Below are 22,009 nucleotides of genomic sequence, written 5' to 3' on the forward strand. Positions count from 1 at the left end.
CCATATCACAAATGGGTGAATGTAGGCAACAAAATTACATGGTTTCTTGTTAAATTTATTAATTAGATGTTCTGATTTGCATTGCATTGATTTTGTTTTCTCAAAAAAGACTTGGAAATTAAAATCTTTTTAAGTTTTATGGGGAAAAATCATGGTAAATGTGTCACAAAGCAGTTATTCTCCAAAATAATTGTAAAACTAAGGGCTTTATGAGATCAGAGGTGGAAGTAAGGAGCTTGAGGTTCAATTCATGAAGGTCTTCACTGCAAGTTTCTGGGCATCCTACACTACACACTCAAGGCACATGTGATCATCTGCAGTCATCTTTAACAGAATGAGGTGCTTTACTTTCACTGTGCTTTTGGAGCATTTGGAGTAACTGCGAAAATTCTCAGTGCAAAAAAGAAACAAAACAAAACAAAAAAACAAAAAAAAACCTTATACAGGGAAGTGATGGTAATCGGTTACCCTTTTAAAAATAGTCTTTTGCTTCCCACATAAATAGTGCAAGTATATGAAAGACGCAAAATACTCCAAAAACTGAGTTTGTCATAAAACTAGTTTTTAAAGTTTCTAGTTTTATAACCTCAAATAAAAAGTACAGAGCAGTTTCTAATAATCCCGTGAGGAGCAATACAGACTGATCATTTGGAAGTTAAAAAATCATGTTTTGACTTTAATCTTGAAAGTTCATTTGAACCACATCTGGTTCATTTTTAAGTCCCGGTTTTATGCGTTTGACAGGAAGCTCGAGCAAAAAGAAAACAAATTTCTAGTGGTTTCTCCTTTCAGCTTTACTCCCCTGCTGTGTTGTGCCAGTCAGTACTCTGCAAGAAATGATTCTTGCTTTCTAAATGATGCACCAAAGCTGCAGACAGTTGAGTGCTTATAAATGTTCTGTTACTTTCTACACTCAAAATAGGGCAGAGCACCAAAGAAGGAAATGCTACAGTAGAATGGAAGGGACAGCAAGATTTGAGCATCCTGAAGCAAAGGCGAAAGGAAGTTGCCTCCTTGTTTCACGTTATATTTCATGCATAAAATAAGTAACTCTCCCTAGAAATCAAGCCATTTACCTTTGTCACTAAATCAAAAGAGGAATAATATACCAGAAAGCTATTCAGTGGGCAGAAATATCAAATAAGAAACATTAGCTCCATCTTAATATTCTTCTATCGACTTAAGAGTAAGGTATTCCCGGGCGCCTGGGTGGCTCAGTTGGTTAGGCGACTGCCTTCGGCTCAGGTCATGATCCTGGAGTGCCGGGATCGAGTCCCGCATCGGGCTCCCTGCTCGGCAGGGAGTCTGCTTCTCCCTCTGACCCTCCCCCCCTCATGTGCTCTCTCTCTCCTCTCATCCTCTCTCTCAAATAAATAAATAAAATCTTTAAAAAAAAAAAAAGAGTAAGGTATTCCCTTACGGGTATATTTTAAATCTAACTTAAACTATTCCAAGCACAATATAATAATGGAATTCCATATTAATGTTACGCAGAGCTAACAATTGCTTAAAATACCATCTGATTTTAATTGATTATATCCTTCTGAAATTAATAGGAGCAATGAACAAGTCAAGAGATATTCAATTTGACCCAAAATTTAAGAAATGCTCGTTAAAATGGGATACTATTTTTAAACTATGAAATTGTTTTAAAAGCTTGACAAAACAGTTCCACGAAGGATTTAGAGAAAACAGGCTCTCTTCCACTGTTGCTGGGACTGTAAGTTGGTCCAACATTTTGGAAGGGCAATTTGGCAATATGTGAGTAGATTAAAAGCACACATTGCTTTTGATCCAATAATTCCTTGTAGGGGGAATTTATCCCATAGATGTTTGCTTGCTCAGATAAGTAGATATATGCACAAGGAAGGTCACTGCAGCACTTTTATAGTAATATAAAAAAGGAAATAACCTAATTGCTCATTAATGATATAAATAATTAAACTATCCTCATTTATACCATGGAATACCAGCATTGCAAATAATGCTGATATGAAAAAATTTCTAAACAAATTATTAAGAGAAAAAAAGCAAAATAGAAAAATACCTGAGTGGTGTGAGTTGATTTGTTTAAGAAAGTGAAGTGGTGATATACATGCAAATGCTTACATATGCAGAAGAAAATTCTTAAGAATAAATAAACTGTTATTGAGTTCAGTGATGGACTAGAGGTCAAGAATGAGGAAGATTTTTTAAAACTCTATGTCTGTCTTTGCTGCCTGAAAAATATGTGCAAACATGAATTATGTTTATATTTTTCAAATAAATGGCACCTAATCAGTAATAATAGAAAGTGCTGGAATTCATAAATCAAATTTTAAATTAAGTCTTCCGTCCCTTTCCACTTACCCTTATGTGTATTTTTAAAATGCATTTTATCATAACAGATAAACACCAGGAAAGTTTTGAACTCTCTTCCTTCTAACCCTGCACACCCTTTCTCTCTCTTTTTTTTTTAAGATTTTTAAAAAAATAATGTCTACATCCAACGTGGGGCTTGAACTTACAACCCTGAGATCAAGAGTCACACACTCCACTGACTGAGCCAGCCAGGCACCCTCTGATAGGGCTCTTAAGAAGTAATAAAGTTCTTCTCAACAAGTAACCTCACTAGAGATTGTATGAAGAAGGGGTTGAAAAATGCACATTTACTGAAAACACATCAATTATGTGCCCAGCATTGAACTACGGGCTTAGAATCCAAATGATTCACAAAACAAAGACTTTTGATAATTAGAATGATCAGAACAAATTATGAAGGGTTAGCTATAAGTTTTTAAAAAAGTGGTTTGTGTTCATTGGTGAGTGAAGGTAGAAGGAAGGTGTTTAGACATTTTTTACAAAATTGGTAGGGTTACCTGGCTGGCCCAGTGGGTGGAGCATGCAACTCTTGATCTTGGGGTCTTGAGTTCAAGACCAATGTTGGGGGTAAAGTTTTTGTTTTTCTTTTAAGACTTTATTCATTTATTTGACAGAGAGAGAGAGCACAAGCAGGGGGAGTGGCAGGCAGAGGGAGAGGGAGAAGCAGGCTCCCCACTGAGCAGGGACCAAGATGTGTGTCTCTATCTTAGGACCCTGAGATCATTACCTGAGCCAAAGGCAGAAGCTTAACCAACTGAGCCACCTAGGCGCCCTGGTACAGTTTACTTAAAGAAAGAAAAAAAATTGATGCAAGGGCCATGAGTTGGAGGGAAGGAAGGAAAGGCAGAAGTAGACAATCATATCTAGAACAGTATGATCTGAAGGCCCCTAAAGTATTAGTTAGAAATGCAGGTTTCCAGGGCCCAACTCTAGTCTACTGAATCAGACAAACTTTCTAGAAATGTGGTCTGGGAATCTGCATTTAAGTTAACTTGTCCAGTTGATCTTTACTACAGCACAATTTGAAAGCTTTTCTCAGATAATTCAGATCCTGAAGAGTAAGTCTTACCTGCACCCAGAAGTAGTCTCCTCACATTAATTTTCTCCTTAGATTTCCAAGAAGGTAGTAAGGGCCCGTATTAAGCTGTGCATTGAACATTAGTTGGTAAACTCATGGTGAAGAAATTGAGAAAAGAACTAGTCATGTTAAGAAAACCATTGGGTTGGAAATTTAGAATCTCTCAAGAAGATGATTAAAAAAAAAAATCAGTATTGTGACAAAAACTAAGAGCAAAGACAAAATTAAATTAGACCTAAAGCACAGATTAAGTTTGTGAAAGAGAAAGCTAGAGCCCACATGTTTGCAGTTCCTCTGTTACAGCGTAACAACTGAGCATATATCTTGTCCTCTTTGGATAGTACTTGAGTTACAACTTTTGATTATAGACAATTTTATTGTTCAAGTATAGATCCCCCAAATATTTGAAAGACAGTTGTAAATAAGCTCCTAAAGTTTGGAGGGCATATGTTCTCCCTGCAGGGTCTAGGACATTTTAAATAATGAGGATAAGTATAAATCCGTATCCATAGGACTGTAAAATATAAAATGAACTGAATTTGTTTCAGTGGGCATTTATTGACTACTTACTATTACCTTGTGATGTGCCAAAGGGTATTAGAGAACTGAGGCTGAATACAAAACACAGTCTCTACCCTCAAAGGGTTTACAGGCTCCTGAGCAAGGCTCATCTATAGATTAACTGTAATGAAAGGCAAAATGACAGATTCCAAACCAAATAGAGTAAGTAGCAAATCAAAGGTATGAGAGTTTTGAAGAGCTGTTATTTCTGTATGGGAAGGGCAGGTAAGGGAAAGCAGAACAAATGAGTCAAATCTACTCTAGTGACAATGTTACACCCAGACTTCACTCCACCCAAGCAGACCAAGGAAGGCTTCACAGAGGAGCTCTGGTTAGAAAGGAACTCAAGAGGATGGGGATGTGGGGAGAGAAATAGTAAGAGAACAGTTTTGTAAAGGTATGAGAGAGGGTAAGTGCTTAGTGGGACGGATTCTGCCCAGTATATGAATAGAAGACTAAATATTCCAAGTGATATTAGCTGAATTATTATTATTGTTTTATTGAAGAATATGTCTGTAAGATTCACAGAAATCAGCAAAACTTCTTAAAGCAAACCTTTTTAAAGTTGATGTCCTAAAATGGGACAAGACCTGTGCATTTCCAAGTTCATCCCACTTTGACAGGTCTATTTTTAAAAATCCAGATGCTTATGGGTGAAATAGCTGAAGGGTATTAAGAGGTACAAACTTTTAGTTATAAAATAAAGAAGTCATGGTGATGATGAAAAGTTCAGCATAGGGAATATAGTCTATAATATTGTGATCACATTGTATGATGACACATGGTGACCATACTTATTGAGGTGAGCACTGAGTAATGGATACAATTGTTTAATCAATATGTTATATACCTAAAAGTAATATAACATTGTACATCGATTTTATTTCAATAAAAGAAAGCATTAAAAAAATCCAGATGCCTGAAAGGGAGCAGAATTTGCCGCCTCAAAATGTGTCTCTTTAACATGAGGTTTATTTTATTTTATTTTCTTCTAATTTAAATTTAATTAGCCAACATACAATACCTCATTAGTTTCAGATGTAGAGTTCAATCGTTCTTCAGTTGCATATAACACCCAGTGCTCATCACATCACGTGCCCTCCTTAATGCCCATCACCCAGTTACCTCATCCCTTCACCCACCTCTCCTCCAGCAACCCTCAGTTTGTTTCCTATAGTTAAGGGTTGAGGATTATTTTAAACTGATTATTATTATAAACTGATTAAGAAACAGCAGACACAGGTAAAGTTCTGAAAACTGAGTAGAAGTCACTCTTTTGTAAGAGACATTTATATTTATGAGGGAAATCTCTGTTCCTAGTGTCTCCCTCTCTGTGCCAGGAAGAGGGGAATGACTCAATCTCTAGAAACTTTTTTTTTTTAAAGATTTTATTTATTTATTTGTCAGAGAGAGAGCACAAGCAGGGGGAGCGGTAGGCAGAAGGAGAGGGAGAAGCAGGCTCCCCGCTGAGCACGGAGCCCAATGTGGGGCTTGATCTGACGACTCCAGGATCATGACCTGAGCCCAAGGCAGTCGCTCAACCAACTGAGGCACCCAGGCGCCCTCTCTAGAAACTTTTATCAATAGAGAAAACAAGACTGAAATCTGCATTACAACCATACCCTGGTTTGGTGTGCTTTTCCTGGTAACTCCCATAACTGACTCCCCCCACCCAACATCTTCTTTTGTCTTTAGCTGAAGATGATATTTAAGGTGATGGCTTTGGCCATTTGGGGGAGTTACTCAGTTTTCCAGGATCTCTCCCATGTATACAGAAAGTATATATAAGGGAGCAAGAATTCTTGTCTGCAGAGGCCACTTTTAGGCAACAGGCTTGAGCAAAGGAAACCCGAATGGAGATAAAAGGGCCCGCAGCAATCATGGGACTGAATGCAAACAGGCTCATTAGGCAACCCACCCTGAAATAGCCATAGGCCCTAGTAGACCAATGGGCAACTTACAACCTGGCACAGGAAGCAAAAAGGGAAAATTCCATATGTTCCCATGGCTCCTCACCTTCCCCCCTTCACTATAGCCCCTCATCCATGCCTCCTGGCAAACAGTCTCTCCTTTGCTGGCTGCCTGTTGCTCTCCTGCATTGTAGTCAATAAACTTCTATCCCAGGGGGTGCCTGGGGGGCTCAGTCATTAAGCTTCTGCCTTCGGCTCAGGTCAGGATCCCAGGGTCCTGGGATAGAGACACACATCTTGCTCCCTGCTCAGCGGGGAGCCTGCTTCTCCCTCTCCCTCTGCCTTCTACTCTGCCTACTTGTGTGCCCTCTCTCTCTCTCTGTCAAATACATAAAATCTTTAAAAAAATTTTTTAAAAACCTTCTATCTCCTTTGTTCTGCCTTGGGTACATTCTTTCTCCACCCATGCCACCAGGCTCCAAGCAATCGGGTTATCCCACATTGTCCGCTCAAAGTTCCTTCTAACTGGACTAAGATTCAAATTGACATAAGACAGATTCACGGGAGAAAATCAAATTTAATAGGCGTACACACAGGGAATTCACATAGACAAGGAAATTCCAAAGATAGTCAGGCAAAATGAGGCAAACATGTCATTCTGAACTAAGTAGTGGGAGTGGGGGTCTGGGATTTCAGAGGAGAGGAATGCACTTCACAGGATGATAAGAAGAGCAGATGCTTGGTAATTAGATGTTTGCCCTGCCACAGAGATGGGTCACTCAGATAAAATTTACATCTGCTAATAATTCTTAGTCTGAAAGACCCCCAATTTAGATTCTTCTATGTGGTTAAGGGAGGAAAAAAAGTCTTCTGAGCCCACAAGGTCTCAAGTGCTTTCAGCTCAAAATAATCCACAGGCCAAAGTGGCACATTCAGGGAGGGGCCTGTCCTGAACCCCTTCATATACATGTTATTAAACTTCATCTCCCATTAATCTGTTTTATATCAATTTAATGATTAGGCCAGACAAGGAACCTAGATGGTAAGAAAGGAAAACTTTTCCACCCCTACGGTTTTGGCAAGCCAGGTGGGACCTTCGCTGGCCAGACGCTGTTTGCTTTAGGGTTGCTGCAGCTGAGAGATTCTGGGACCTCTGACATAAAGCTGGCGGAAGGTAAGAATTCTTACCGCATCAGTCTCCCAGACCTCTGCCTGCAGGGTCTGGTGGAAGTGAAAGTGATGGGAGTCCTTTTTAATTTTTTTATTTGCTTTGCTTTTCTAAATTTATATGAGCAGAGAAAATATTTGTGGAGCTATTTCCTTGGGTATAGTGACTCTGGTAAAGATTTGTTTTGAGTACTCTCGGTTTTTATTGATCCTTTTCCTCCCAGAGACAAAGTTTTTCTTAGTTTCTGTCTATTGTGTTATTTGCCATCAAGAGGAAAATCATAGGGTAAAATGTAGGCATAGGCGTACCTCTATACATGCTGTTCGAGCCTGCCTCAGGCTGGCTGTTCACGGTTCTCAACTGACCAGCATCTGTCCGGACAAACTTGACCGTAGGTTAATGCGCACATGAGGTGAAGGCTGTTGCTGCTAAGGGGCATCCTGGAAGCCAAAGCCACTAAATTGGTGGGCACAAATGGAGCACTTAAGAGCGGTTAGAGTGCTTGCCACCTGACCCAAAGACCCCCATGTTAGGAGAAGTTGGTCACAGAACAGGTTAGATTGACACAAGGCCATCCACCAACCCCAAAACAATTTCTGTGCAATGAGACGCTTCGTAAAACACCATGCAGTCCCTCTAAGGTATTAGTTTGACTTCAAGAGACCCAAGGCTTCAAGTTGCTAATGCGCATATCAGAAAAACTGGATGAGGCTTTCCTTTAGTCTTCTGTGTCTTGGGACCATGGCTTTGTGACCAGAGAGAATATTCTCCCTGCCAACTGTAGGATGCATGTACCGGTGTCTGTTTGACAGGCAGCCCAATAGGCTGTGGATCCAAAAAAGAGGGGGAGTCATGGGAACCTCTGGTTTATAGCCTGTGGGTCAGAAGTATGGGTAACAACCTGGACTTGCAACTGGCAGCCACATTCTGTTTGTCCAACTGTGCCAGTACTCAGGGGAGTTTGTTAAAAGGGGTCCCGGTTCATAAGGGACCTTTGTTGTCTCAACCTCTGCTGTTTTGTTAGTCCTGGAAAATTCCCATTCCAGTAGTGCCTGCCCAGTGTCACAGATTAGCGGGTCTGTGACTGGAGGCATCTCAGCATCTCACGTTCTCGTGGGAAACTGGATACACTGCACTACACCATTCTTACCACCTGTGCCAATGAAGTCTGACTTCTGAGGCTACCTCTGGGAGTGAGCTTTCTGAATCTTGTGAGGGCTGCAACTTTTGCACTCTTCCTTGGGGACACTTCTTGTATCTGTGGTTAAGCCATAAAAAGGCTTGTTGGTTTCAGTCATTATTAAGATTAAAATAAGTTCCTACTCATCAATGGTTGGATGATGGATCCTTTGAATTGGACAAATTTCTGTATTTAAATTTTTTTTCCAAAGAGCTTTTATCCTAAACAATTGTCTTATTGGTACCCAGGGAAAGACCAAACTGAAAAGCAGATAAAAAGGATGATGGCTAGCCTTAGGGACTGACTCCCTTAATAAGGTGGAAGAACAGAAATTAAACATTTTACAAAAATTAAAGTCCACATTTAATGTAAATTCCCCTTGTCCACTCTCTCATACAACCCTTTATCCCCACCTCCCTGTCCCTGATCCTCCAGAAGATCTTTTATATCTCTGGGTCCCTGGTTTAACCCCCATTTCAAAATCTAGCCCCATTGCCCCAGCAAAGTCCCTTACATACCTAAAACTCTTCCACCTTCCCCAGAAAATCCCTTAAATACCCAGCTGCTTGTTTTGTTTTGTTTTGTTTTAAGATTATATTTATTTATTTGAGAGAGAGAGAGAACTTGCCAGAGGGAGAGGCAGAAGCAGACTTCCCACTGAGCAGGGAGTCAATACCACTGCTGCCAATGGGGCTCCATTACAGGACCCCAATCCCAGGACCCTGAGATCATGACCTGAGCCGAAGGCAGACTCTTAACCAACTGAGTCACCCAGGTGCCCCCCAGCTGCCTGTTTTGACTTATCTTTCTCAACAAGATTTTTTTTTTAGAGATTTTATTTATTTGTTTGACAGAGACACAGTGAGAGAGGGAACACAAGCAGTGGGAGAGGGAGAAGCAGGCTTCCTGCCAAGCAGGGAGCCCGATGCGGGGCTCGATCCCAGGACCCCGGGCCCATGACCTGAGCCAAAGGCAGACCCTTAATGACTGAGCCACCCAGACGCCCCTCACTGCAAGATTTGTAGAGAGCACTCTAGTCTGATTTCCAGCCCCAGGGTCCCAGGGTATACAGGTTACTCATGTAAACATTAAAAGTCAGGAAGTAAATTTAGCAGAAGCACCTGAGACTGGAGGTAGAGCTCACACTGCTGTTTCTTACAATTCCCTACTTTCCAGGGCTCTGTAATCACACTGTACCAACTTCAGGCTTTCCTATACAATGTTCTTTGTGGATGTATCCTGGACCTCCACTACAAAAATTTTAATATCCCCTGGACAGCAACAGATTTTCTAAACAATAAAGCCCTTTTAGAAGACCCCACCAAATATAAAGGGGAGTTGGAAAGATTAGTGGTCATTCACAAGCCCACTCAGAGGGACCTAGATTGGCTGTTAAGGGGTGTTCTTCCCTGGCAAGATTATACTATAGTTATCAGACAAGCCAGATGGCTCCCTGGGGGAACTCCCCCCCACCCCCAAAGGAAACAGATGACCAGAATCTCTTCCAGGCCCTTCTACAAATGACCAGGAAATAGCTCAGCTGGAGGCTGATAGGGGCTTGATAGGAGCAATATTAGAGGCTTTCACCCTAAAGTGAATTTGTCTAAGTTTAAGTTATGCATTCAGAAAGAAGAGCATCCAAAGGCCTTTGTTAAATGTTTTATACAGACTTTTTAAAGACATAAAACATTAAGCCCAGAAGTTCTAGAACAAAGACATCTTTTTAAATTCCCATTTTATTTGCAATGGAAGTCTTCCTGGTATAAAGAAACAAATTGAAGATAATTTAATTGGATGGGTAGGTCATCCCCTTGATATTCAGGCTGCAATATTAGTTCTTTTTTTTTTTTTTTTTTTAAGATTTTATTTATTTAGCCATGAGGGATGTCTGGATGGCTCAGTTGGTTAAGCATCGACTCTTGGTTTCAGCTCAGGTTATGATCTCAGGGTTGTGAGATCAAGCCCTGCATTGGTGCCCAAGCTTAGCGTGGCGTCTTCTTGAGATTCTCTCTCTTTCCTTCTCCCTGAGAGCAAGAGAGAGAGGAAGCACAAGCAGGGGGAGTGGCAGGCAGGGGAGAAGCAGGCTCCCCACTGAGCAAGGAGCCCAATGTAGGGCTCAATCCTAGGACCCTGGGATCATGACCTGAGCTGAAGGCAGACGCTTAACCATCTGAGCCAGCTAGGCACCCTGCAATTCAGTTCTTTAAAGAATTGGAAGCAACGATCTTTATCTTGCAAATCTCTACAAAGCCAGAAATATGGTTCTAGAAGCAATTCAAAGCCTACTATTCTCACCAATCCCAAAACCCCTACTCATCTCAAAATCCTTGTAGCTATTGTAAAAGATCAGGAAATTAGAAACACAAATGTCTTGCACCTAAGGAAAGGAAAAACTTAAATAGTAACAAATGTAGGGTTGCCTGGCTGGCTCAGTCAGTAGAGCATGTAACTCTTGACCTCAGGGTCATTAGTTCAACATCCACATTAGGCAGAGAGCCTACTTAAACAAAACAAAACAAAACAAAATAGTAATTAATTTAAACCTCTGTTAATAGGCAAATACACCCTCAAAACTCCTACTGTGAGGCCTTGCCAAGTCCGAGGACCCAGAAGGGGTCCTGAATGACCAGCCAGAAGGGTCCTTGGCTATATGCAGGATAGAAATCAAACTTGAGCCAGGAGGAAGTGAGACCAGAGTTTACTGATGATATATGAAGAGAGAGTAGATACAGATGGAGAGGCTGGGAGACTCAGAAAGGAAAAGGAGAATGAGTCTTGTTTTTGCTTGGGGTCTGGTGTTTTTATTGAGAACAGTCATCTGGTGTACGTGTCTTCTCGGGCATCAGGAACTGGTCAAACAAAGACAAGTGTTCAGCTATCCTCCATAAGTCACTTATGCCCTAAAGCCAGGGGTCTTGGTGTCAGGGTGTCTGTAGTCAGTGGTCTTGGAAAACATACTTGACAACCTTGCCTGGTGACTCCTTAGATGTTATCTATTACGCTGGAAGTCCCCAACAAAAATCATTAACTCCTTGACCTTTACAAGGAGGACATACATTAAGGCAGGGGTGCAGGTTCTAGCAAGAATAGAAGCAGGAAAAGGAGCAAAGAAAAAAAACACAGCTTTCTTTCTTTGGGTCCCTTCAGTTTCCTCTCTCACTATATTGGAGAAAACTTGGATAATGTCTCTGTGCCTTTGTGATGTAGATTTTCTACTCCCATCTTCTCTGGGAACTAAGAACCATTTTTTTAAAATGCAAACTTTAGGGAGAAGTTTCTCATGAGAAGAAATACAAAGAGGGTAGGTATTTAGAAAGTGGGCTAATAAAAAATCTTAAATGTATTCTTCACAAATATTAGTAGAAAAAGCTTTAGCCATCTTGGGAGGTAAACTTAATTTTTTCCATTTGCCAGAAACACAGCTTGGATCCAACTTCTATTTTATAAACCAGTAAGTTTTGCATTATTATGCCCATCTCACAGCTAAAGTTTATTTTACTTTATTTTTTTAAGATTTTATTTATTTATTTATTTATTTATTTATTTATTTATTTATTTATCTATTTATTTGAGAGAGAGAGAGCATGAGCAGGGGGCAGAGGGAGATGGAGAGAGAGAATCTCAAGAAGATGCCACGCTAAGCTTGGGCACCAATGCAGGGCTTGATCCCACAACCCTGAGATCATAACCTGAGCTGAAACCAAGAGTCGATGCTTAACCAACTGAGCCACCCAGACATCCCTCATGGCTAAAATTTTAAAACAAAGTTTTAAGATTTCTTTGAGTCTGTCTATATGTTTATGTGTATCTGTGCATGTATACACATGTTATAGATGTGTGATATTTTTGTTGCTAAAATTAATTCGTAGGAGAGCTCTATTTAATTGGCTTAAAAACAAGTTCTTCTAAACATAATTGTTGGGAACAAATTATTTAGACAGATGTAAGTAGAATAAGAGTTACAGATAAACTCTTTAGCACCAATTATATTTTAAGGTATGTGTTCTTAGAAACAGTTTCTCAAATCTCTTCGGTAACTTGAAACTTTAGTTTTGCTAAGTTAAAATAAATGATGAGATATTGATTGAATATCTAGATCATTTTCAAATAAGATAAAATATAGTGATTGTAGAAAGAAAAATTAGAAAGTAAATGTACAAAGTAAAAAGAAAAATGCCTCAGTAGAAATTATAATGTGTAGATACCAGATTTTAGTCCTGTTAACTCCAGTCATGTTAATTGTCTTTGAGGTTTTGGTATTTCCTATAAATTGGATGGATCCTAAATTCTCCTAGTTTCCTCATCTGGCTACAATCTCCAAACTAACTTCTCCAATTTTCTCCCATCCTTTGATTTGGAATCACTGAGAACTAAAACTGTCCTTCACCCTGAAGCCCTGCAAACTGAAACTAGACACCTGATACAAATTTCAGAGGAATCAGGGCGCTTGGGTGGCTCAGTCCCTTAAGCATCTGACTCTTGAGTTCAGCTCGGGTCATGATCTCAGGGTATTGAGATCGAGCCCCAAGTTGGGCTCCATGCTCAGCTTGGAGTCAGCTTGACTTTCTCTCTCCCTCTCCCACTGCTCTTCCCCATCCCTGCCTCCGTGCTCTCTCTCTTTTCAAATAAATAAATCTTTTTAAAAATTCAGAGAAATCGCCACAATAGCTGATATTTAGACAATCTTCTTCACGCTTGTTGCTGTATGGTCCTCTTAGAAAGTTTATCGGTACACAGATGATATAATCAGAGGCATTCAAACTGCAAACCAGGAAAATCTCTCAGATTGTCATTGCCTCCCCTCACTCCATCCGAAGGTGCTTCCAACCCTGACAACTAGAACTCTTGACTGGCCGTCCCCTGGGCTCAGACTGATTTATAATTTGCTCCAATCATTAACCTTTGCTTTTCTTTTGTTTCCACAGAAATAGTTCTTGTTAATTACCTGATTGCTTGCACAATATAGGCCTAACTTTGGGATCCCACCTAGACTGCCTTCTGAAATGAGACGCAAGTGTTTAACTGAACTGACCGATTGTCAGGACTAAGAGACAGCTTCAGTGAGATGGAGCAACTCAGGCTTCTTGATTGTGAAATTTCTTATTTAAAGTTTCAAAGGTGGGACTAAAGGGTGGCAGAATTTATTACCCCAAAATGTGTCTCTTAGCTTGTGGATTATCTTAAACCAGTTATTTTTTTAAAAAAGATTTTATTTATTTGACAGAGAGAGACACAGCGAGAGAGGGAACACAAGCAGGGGGAGTGGGAGAGGGAGAAGCGGGCTTCAGCCTGATGCAGGGGCTCAATCCCAGGACCCTGGGATCATGACCTGAGCTAAAGGCAGACACTTAACGATGGAGCCACCCAGGCGCCCCTTAAACCGGTTATTTTTAAGAAACAGCAGACACAGGTAAGCTCTGAGAACTGAGTAGAAGTTACTTTTTTTTTTTTTTACGATTTTATTTATTTATTTGATAGAAAGAGACGCAGCAAGAGAGGAAACACAAGCTGGGGGAGTAGGGGAGGGAGAAGCAGGCATCCCGCGGAGCAAGGAGCCCGATGCAGGGCTCCATCCCAGGACCCTGGGAGCATGATCTGAGCTGAAGGCAGATGCTTAACGACTGAGCCACCCAGGCGCCCCGAAGTTACTCTTTTGTAAGAGACATTTATACTTATAAGGGAAATCTCCATTTGTAAGAGTGTCTCCATCCTTCACTGTGTCTGGAAGAAGGGGATGATTCAATCTCTAGAAACTCATATCAAGAGAAAAGACCAGGACTTAGATCTGCATAACAACCATACCCCGGCTTACAGTTTTCCTGGGTCTGTTCCAAGGATACAGGAGGTATACATGTTATTGAACTTTGTTTTCTCCTGTTAATCTGTCTCATAACTATTTAATCGCTAGAACCTAGCAGAGAAAACATTTCTGACCCTTCATGCCACAAAAGTAATACTCTCTGATGGATTTCCAATGAGGTAAATGAGATACAGTGATTAAAACAGAAATATAAGAAAAGAAAGTCACTTTCTACATTTCTCTCTTTGCTTCTTTGGAGAGAGACTGTGAACTAACTCAAGGATTCTATACAGAAACAGTGCATACTATTTTCATGCTTCCAAGATTTTATTTTGCTTTAGTGATTATTTTCACCTTGGTTAATTTATAAGTTTGAATAATTGAGGCTGTATTAAAAAGCATTTCCTTAAGGTGTTGTTCCTCTTTCTCATTCATATGTGGCTTTTCCTCCTGTGGAAAGAAAAAAAATTATCCAAATAGGCAATAAAAATATCCCTCCTCATTTAATTACCTGTCCATCTTCTTTCTGGGACAACTCAAGGACTAAAATTAATCCTCCTAAATGTGGGTCCTGTGTCCCGGTGCCTTTGGAATCATTTCAGCATGTGGAACAGCACCTGCCTCGTGTTTTCAACATATTATTTGACTCCCCTCACTGTTCTCTCAAGAAAAATGTCTTCCTTGTCAAAGTGTGGTATATTTTTAACCGATGACAATAGAGCTTCAAACCCAAGCTCCTTCTTTGTGTCTCTGGGCACGGCAGTGGTTCCCAGACTCTGGGGATACTTTCTACTGGACCGAACCCCAGACAGGCTCCAGCCCTCACCTCTGAGTTCCAGGACGCGGCCTGTCTGGGCCGTTGGCCCAGCTCTTTGGAAGAGAGCAGGTTGAGCCTGCCAGAGACCAAGCAGCAGTGCCCGCATCGCGGCCTCCGCAGGACAGACTGGAGCATCCCCTCCCGGTCGGTTTCCGGAGGCCCAGCGCCCCGCCGCGCCCTGTTGAGGCTCCAGCATTTCTGGGCCTGGAGGCCCCCCGGCGGCCGCTGCTCCCGGGCCAGGAGACACAGCCGCTCTGTGGACTTGATCTGCAGCGCTGGGTGGGAAAGCCGCCTTGGCCAAGGCTTGGTCGCTTGCGCGCGGGCGGCGGCGGCGGCGGCCCTAGGACCGAGGACGCAAGCGCTCCCGCGGCTGCCCGGCTAGCGAGCGATGGGCCACGGTCCGGGGAGCCAAGTCTGGCCTCCGCCGACTGGAGACCCGCATACAGGGTCAGCGGAGCGGAGCGGAGCTTTGGTCCGGCTCTGGTCCTGGGGACCTTCTCGGCCGCGGGTGCCCAGGGAGAGAGCCGGGGAAGGGAGAAACAGCCACTCGAGAGCGGCGCGCTGTCTCTGCCACCTCCTGGCCTTGCGCTCTCTCCCTGCGTGTTGGGGTGGGGGCCCGGCTGCGGTGGTTCTCTGCGCCCGGGGTCGGAAGGACCTGCCCGGCCTCACCCCTCCGCGATCCGTTTTCTGCAAACACCGCGCTCGTTGCATCCCTGGCACGGCCCTCTGGCTCTGTTAGCAGGCACAACCCAGCTCCCTTCCTGCCCCTGGGCCCTGCTATTTCAAGAATTCTAGCGAAAAAATGTGCACTGGCGAGGTGCAGGCCTGGGCAGGCAGGGCAACTCGCGAAGCAGGCAGGCACTGGTGGCCTGAAAGCAAACACACCTGTCCCCTAAAGGTTTCCCCAGCTTTATTGATCGCAGGAGTGGGGTAAGGGTCTATTCCGGTCTCTCAGATTTACTCTGAAATAGAGCCTCTTGGGAGTGAAAGTCCATATGATTAGATCATGTCCATAGCAGTCGCGCTGTGCCCAAGATGGGCACGGGCATTCGCTGTGCAGACACTGAGCTCCCCAGAGAGAAGGATTCTCTTGGCCCTAGGGTTTATTCTTGTTTCTCGATGGAACAGGCCTCCGAATTCCCCCAGGAACATCTCAGTAAGTAGGAGTGTGTGTGTGTGTGTGTGTGTCTGTGTGTGTCTGTGTGTAATGATTCTGTAATGAACTGACAGTTTGGTATTTAAGAACAAATGGACTTAGGTACAAACCAGTCGTGTACTTGTTGATACATGTTTTCTATGGATAAGAATGAGATTTCTGAGATCTCCACGACCTCGTAAGGGAGAGTATTTCCAACCCTTCTCATTTAATTAAAAACCTGTACTTTGTTGAGATTCTGTAGACATTCTAGTTAGCACCTCAGACTATTGTGTTCTGAGTTGAATCTACACGCATTTTCATAATAGAACACTTGTCATGTAAATAATGCCTTTGCAGGTGACTCTTCATCACAACTGTAAGCTTCTTCAAGGCAGGAATAGTTTTTATTCACCTTTGATTTTCCCAAACCAAGCAGTACATGTGCAAAAATACTCAGTAAGTGATGATTAAATATAACACCACTCACTCCTAGTCCTTCCATTTCCTGTAGGCTCTAAAACAGAGGAATGGGGAGGTGGAGCTCAAAGATAACGGATAAAAGTGAAGGACTTAGACGTTCATGATGAGGGACATTTGCAAGACCTTAAGAGTGCTCAGAATCAATTTGCTAATCAAGTCTCCTTGGTTTTAGGGCTATCCTGGGCAAGAGGTGGGAATGACCTACATTCTCAGGATATTTTTTTAAATCAGTATTTGGATATATTTCTCTTTTCATGTATTTTCCTTTCTTTTTTCCGTTTTTCTTTCTTTCTGTAGATTAGGTGTGGTATAAGCCATTATACTTGAACTGAAAATATGCCTTGGCTAACCTTTTGATATCTATTTTTTGATTTACTTGTACATTTGGCTAATTTCATATTTCTCACTTTTTATATTTGCACCATCATCCTAAAATAACATAAATTGGAGAAACCTGGCTTTGGGTGTCTAAAATACTTCACTTGGGAAAGTGAGCTGCAAATATTAAAATCTATTAGCTGTCTTAATTGTTGCTTTTTCAGCTATCAGTGATACTTTAAAAAATATACCCACTCCTTAGCCTTTTATACTCCCCAGACTCTTCCATAAGTAGATATTTGAAGAACTTGTCTTGTTAATATGTAATCTCACTACACAGTGGGGATACTGTTATTCATAAGGGATTCAGTTGTGCTCACTCACCTTATACAATGGCACTTAACAGATGTTGCTATCACTGATGCATTACAAAACATTCATTCTGGACAACATACTACCTAGAATATTTTCTGTACCTGCTAGAAATCTCTGGAAGAGGATGCTGCACACAATAGGAATTCTTATTTTAAATTCTTGTACTAGAAAAATATACTTCACTTGGAATGATAGTGAAAAGACTAGGTGCCTGATCAGTATCATTGTTTCTGAATTTCTGTAGACCATTCAGTTTTAAGAAAGATAAGCAGCTTGTCTAATTTTCTATTACCAACAAAATATTCATTATTCTGAACATTAGGGTTAAGGACTTGACTTTTTGTTGTACCTCTTCTACTGTTTTGTTCAAGTGTCACATATTCATTCCTTTCAGGTAACCATATAAAATATGGTTGAGAATGCCATCTCTATTTGCAGCACCAGGAAAAAAATGCTGTTGAATTTACAATTCTTGGTAACCTTGCTCTTTTATTTTAGCATCAATTTCCCCTCCTTCGTTGTGATTTTAATGGAGTTTTTTTTTTTTTTTTCTTGACCTACTTTCTTTTCAAGAGCTTTCATGTAGAGTGTTTTCAGTGATGGTGATTTCTGTAGTGTATAGGAGAAAGTCTTAAATCACAGTGAAACAGATTAGTTGGCTATCACTTAATTTAGAAATGTTTTCATGGTTTAAAAATCATCTGGTTACAACGTCCACAATTTCATAGAGCGAAATCTTTTAAGCTGTGCTTTTCATGAGTTCTCTCCGTTTTCCAGACTGAGGATTTGAACCTCATTCTGCTCTGATCCAATTGTTATTTTTCTTTGTTGCCTCCACCCCCTAGAGATTGTGTTTCCAAGGGAGAGGCGTTCTTGGGGCTGAAGAGGAGAGCCTAGTGGGATGAGATCTGGCACCTCAGGAACTAGATCCCTCCTCCCCCGCCTGGTGAGAAGGCAGAGACAATTTTGACAGTTCGTAGTCCCGCTTTGGCTCTCACGCTTGCGGTCCATGGGTAGGTTTTACCTTCTCCCCTTTTCCCTGTTCTGGCTTGCCTACAGGCCAACCGCATATGCAGCCATTGCCCCTGCCCACCCAGAGCTTTCTCTCACCCATCCTCTTGGGGAACTGGGGCAAATGTCCGTAGAAGACTTCGGGGACTGGGGAAAGGGACGCCGGAATCGGGACACTCGAGAGGGCAGCCCCTCCCCAGGCTTTCCCCCACCCCCAGTCGCGGGGCCCACGTGACCGAGAGCAGGCCTCCACCGGCCCGCCCCTTTCGGCCGCTGCAGCCCACTTCCCGCTCTGGGTAAGTAAACCGCGGTTTTCCGCACCGCCCCAACCCCGCCCTCTTCCTTTCCCCTTCCCTTCACCTCCCTCGGGCTCCCTCGCGCCACTCTCCCCTCTCCCCCATCCTCCCCACCAGGCCCTTTGTACGTGCTCGGCGGCGTGCGAGCGCGCCCGGCACGTGACCCCGCCGAACGTGGCATTGTGTTATCACGTGACCCAGGTGCGTACGCGACGGAGCGGGGTGTGAAGATGGCGGACGAAGAGGCCGAGCAGGAGAGGTTGAGTCGTGGCGGAGGCGGTTGCGTCGCGGAGCTGCAGCGCCTGGGCGAGCGGCTCCAGGAGCTGGAGCGACAGCTGCGGGAGAGCCGCGTGCCGGCCGTGGAAGCGGCCACGGAGTACTGTCAGCAGCTGTGCCAGGTGAGGGCGCCTGGGGGTCCCCTCCCCCTTTTCCCCAACCAGAGGGGGAAGAGGGCGAGCGAGCGCCTGGGGGCTGAGCGGTGGTCGTCTCTTCTTTGGCATCGTTGGCGCCGCCGCCCAGGCGGGAGCGGGGAGTACGAGGAAGGCGCCTTTGTGTGGCTGCCGTTGTGGCGGTTGTTGTCGGCAGCTCCCGGCTGGGGGAAGGGAGTTGTGGTCAGGGCGGAAAATCTCCCCTCCCCTTCCCTTCCCCGAACTCGGGACTGCTTGGTCCCCGAGGCCCAGGAGATGTAGACGGCCGAGGACTGAAGTCCTCTTTTCCGCAGGGAGAGGGTAAAGGAGGAATGGAGGCCAGGTCCTCTTTTTCCTCCTCCTCTTATTGTGCACTGGGGATTACCGCGCCCCCCGCCTCTGCGCCTCTGGTTTCCCACTCCGACGGGCCTCCGCCCCCACTGGTTTGATTCCTTTGCTTCCCCCTGCTTTCAACCGTCCCGCCCCCGGCCCCGTCCTCGCTGTCTCCCGGCCTTTGTTGTTCGAGTTTCGCCTTAGGACTGAAGGGGCCTTTGTTGATGTTCAGAGGAACAGTCCCCGCCGACCCCTTCTAGCTGGCCGAGACCTTCTGGGGTGGGGGCGCAGAGGTTGTCCCTTCCTGCCTTTGCTTGCTTGGTGCACCGCTTCCATGGTGAAGGTTGCTCTCCTCGGTAGAAGAGAGGAGCTCTCCCTGTATCCTGTGGGGCGGCTTTCCAGAGTCTGCTTCTCTTTTGCTTTCACCCTTCGAGGAGTACGGTTTCCTCTGCGCTTCCTCCCCTATCTCCCCACCTCCCCTATTATTTGGAGCCTTCCCTATTTGGCCTCCTGGTGAAACGGAGGTTCTTGAGGATTGAGGTTCTTGTGGACCTGTGCTCAGGGCAGTTTCAGACCTTTCCTTCTTTTCTTGAACAAGGACACTGCTTTCCAGTAACTGCGTTCTAACCAGGATTTGGAACGTTAAAAGCACTGTTTGCTCGATAGAAATCGGAGAGTTTGGGTCTACATTTGGACCTGATTACAAACCCTCCAGTTAGTTTGAAATTTCAAGGAACTGCTGCTGGCTGTGGTGAAGATTTTGGTTAGATTGTCGTCTCGAGGAGGAAAAAGACAATTTATACAGGTCACATTTAGAGTTAACTTGTCATTGTATCATTATAGAGAAGTTGTTTTGGAAAGATAATGAGCCTAAGGCCGAACAATGGGTGGACTATTTTAGAATTAGATTACATTTTCACTTAATTTTTAGTCTTCAGAAATCTTTCCTTTAGAAGATCAAGGATACTTGAACCCATACAAAAAATTTTTCCATTAATGTATGCACGTTATTGTCACTAATTATTTGATAGTATTTCATTATCTTAAAAAAAAAAACTTTGTGAGATCAAGTGGTGACTTGTCTAGGAGTCTATGCAATGTGAAAGCTCCCCACTTAAGGTAATAAAGGTCTGGTGAATACCTATGGCAGAATTAGAGATTCCATCATTCCTTTGAATCCTTGTTTTAAAGAATTGTTGAAATTTGCCATTTTGACCTACCCTGGCAGCGCCAACTCATTGTTAATTGGTCTTTTAGATACAAAGATTTATTTTGTTGTAGAAGAATACTTGAAGTACCCATAAAAGGAAGTGTTTCTTTTATAAGTAAAGTCTGCTTTAACCGGTGAAAAGTATTAAAGTCTAGTTTTGCTGAAAGATACTTTTCAGATAGCGTTATCCACTGATGGGTTTAAGGCTAATTACCGTAAATATTCTTGGCGAGCAGTATTTATAAGCAGGATTAGTGATTCTGGGAAAATGGAAATCTCATGCAGGTTGGACTTTTTTGAGTGTATGCACTATCATAAAGTTATCACTTTAAAAAGTATTTTTAATGGATGAAACACCATTGTTTTTTATCAATATAAAAGGAATTTACTGTGTTTTAAGTGATTAGTTTTATAACATGTATATAGTTTTTATTGACCAGTGCTACGGGAAACAGTAATAAAACATGCTGGGTTTCTGGATTTCAAGAATAATGAACTATTTCATGCATTAAAATCCCACAATAACTTAAATGCATTTAAAAGTAATCTCCATTACTTGAACAGTTACAGAATGTATCTGATATTTGATCCCCTCTATAACAAATGCTTTGGGGTTTTTTTGTTTTTTGTTTTAATAATCTGTTTGTTCTAGTGATTTGGTCAAATGGGCAGTAACTTGAAACAATTGTTTCTTTAAAATTGTATCCTAGCCATTATTACTTAACATTCGAATATGAGTTGAGCAAAGCAGTGGTTAACAATTAAAGAATTTATTGGAGCAATTTAAAAACAGTACTGGAAATGCTAGGAGCCAGGAATTATGTCTTGTTTCTAACCTTGAGATTAGCTTTTTTCTTTGTAAGCTTTTTCTGTAAAACTGTGATATTCACATGCTTCAGAAAGGCAAAGATGAACAATATTTGTCAGTTAGTGGGTTTCAGACTTAATATTCTGTACCTGTTAACACTTAGTGCTTGTGTAATCCTTATTGTTGCATGTATTTTAAAGAATGAACTAGTTTTAAAAATGAACTAGTTTATATTTTGAATTTTTACCTCAGCAGAAGATGAGTTTCTGGAGAATATAGTGAAACCTACAAAAGAAGTTGCTTATGCATCCTAGTTTATAGATTTTCTTTCTTTTTGAATGAAGTACAATATAACAGATTTCTTGAGTTCTGAGAAGTAAAATAGAAACAAAGTAAGTTTTTCTTACTGTAAACAGTATTGTTTTGTTCTTTATATTGTGTTGGAAGTATGCCCCACTTTTACTTGTTTACCTGAACATTTGCTTAAAGTTAAGTAGGAGGAGGGAAGGGTGGTAAAGGATGAGTATAAGGGAGTGCCTGTCAAAAATCTCAAATTTCTTTAAATCTTTACAAGCTAGCTTTAATCTGGGTAATGTAGATTACTTCACTGATTTTCTTAAAATCAACTTAGAATAAGAATATAGGATAACCAGAAATAATTTCTTGGATTTATTTGTGTGAGGATCATTACTACACATAAAAATTGATTATAATAGGAACTTCTTGGACTATTTATTGTATTAGACGGGGTCAGTATT

At 42.2% G+C, this 22,009-nt stretch overlaps 1 protein-coding gene across 1 annotated transcript in view; it reads left to right on the forward strand.

Moving 5' to 3' along the window:
* The first annotated feature begins 18,597 nt into the window (after positions 1-18,597).
* Positions 18,598-22,009, forward strand: part of ZNF292 (zinc finger protein 292) — a 94,976-nt gene continuing 91,564 nt past the window's right edge. The window contains exon 1 of the mRNA XM_045867201.3: positions 18,598-18,891. Coding sequence (XP_045723157.1) covers positions 18,724-18,891 — 168 coding nt within the window. The 5' untranslated portion in view covers positions 18,598-18,723. The remainder of the gene's footprint in view (positions 18,892-22,009) is intronic.

Source organism: Mirounga angustirostris, unplaced genomic scaffold (assembly GCF_029215605.1).
Source record: "Mirounga angustirostris isolate CCGP_5_RB_7025 unplaced genomic scaffold, mMirAng1.0.hap1 SCAF_8, whole genome shotgun sequence".
In the NCBI taxonomy this organism is placed as follows: domain Eukaryota; kingdom Metazoa; phylum Chordata; class Mammalia; order Carnivora; family Phocidae; genus Mirounga; species Mirounga angustirostris.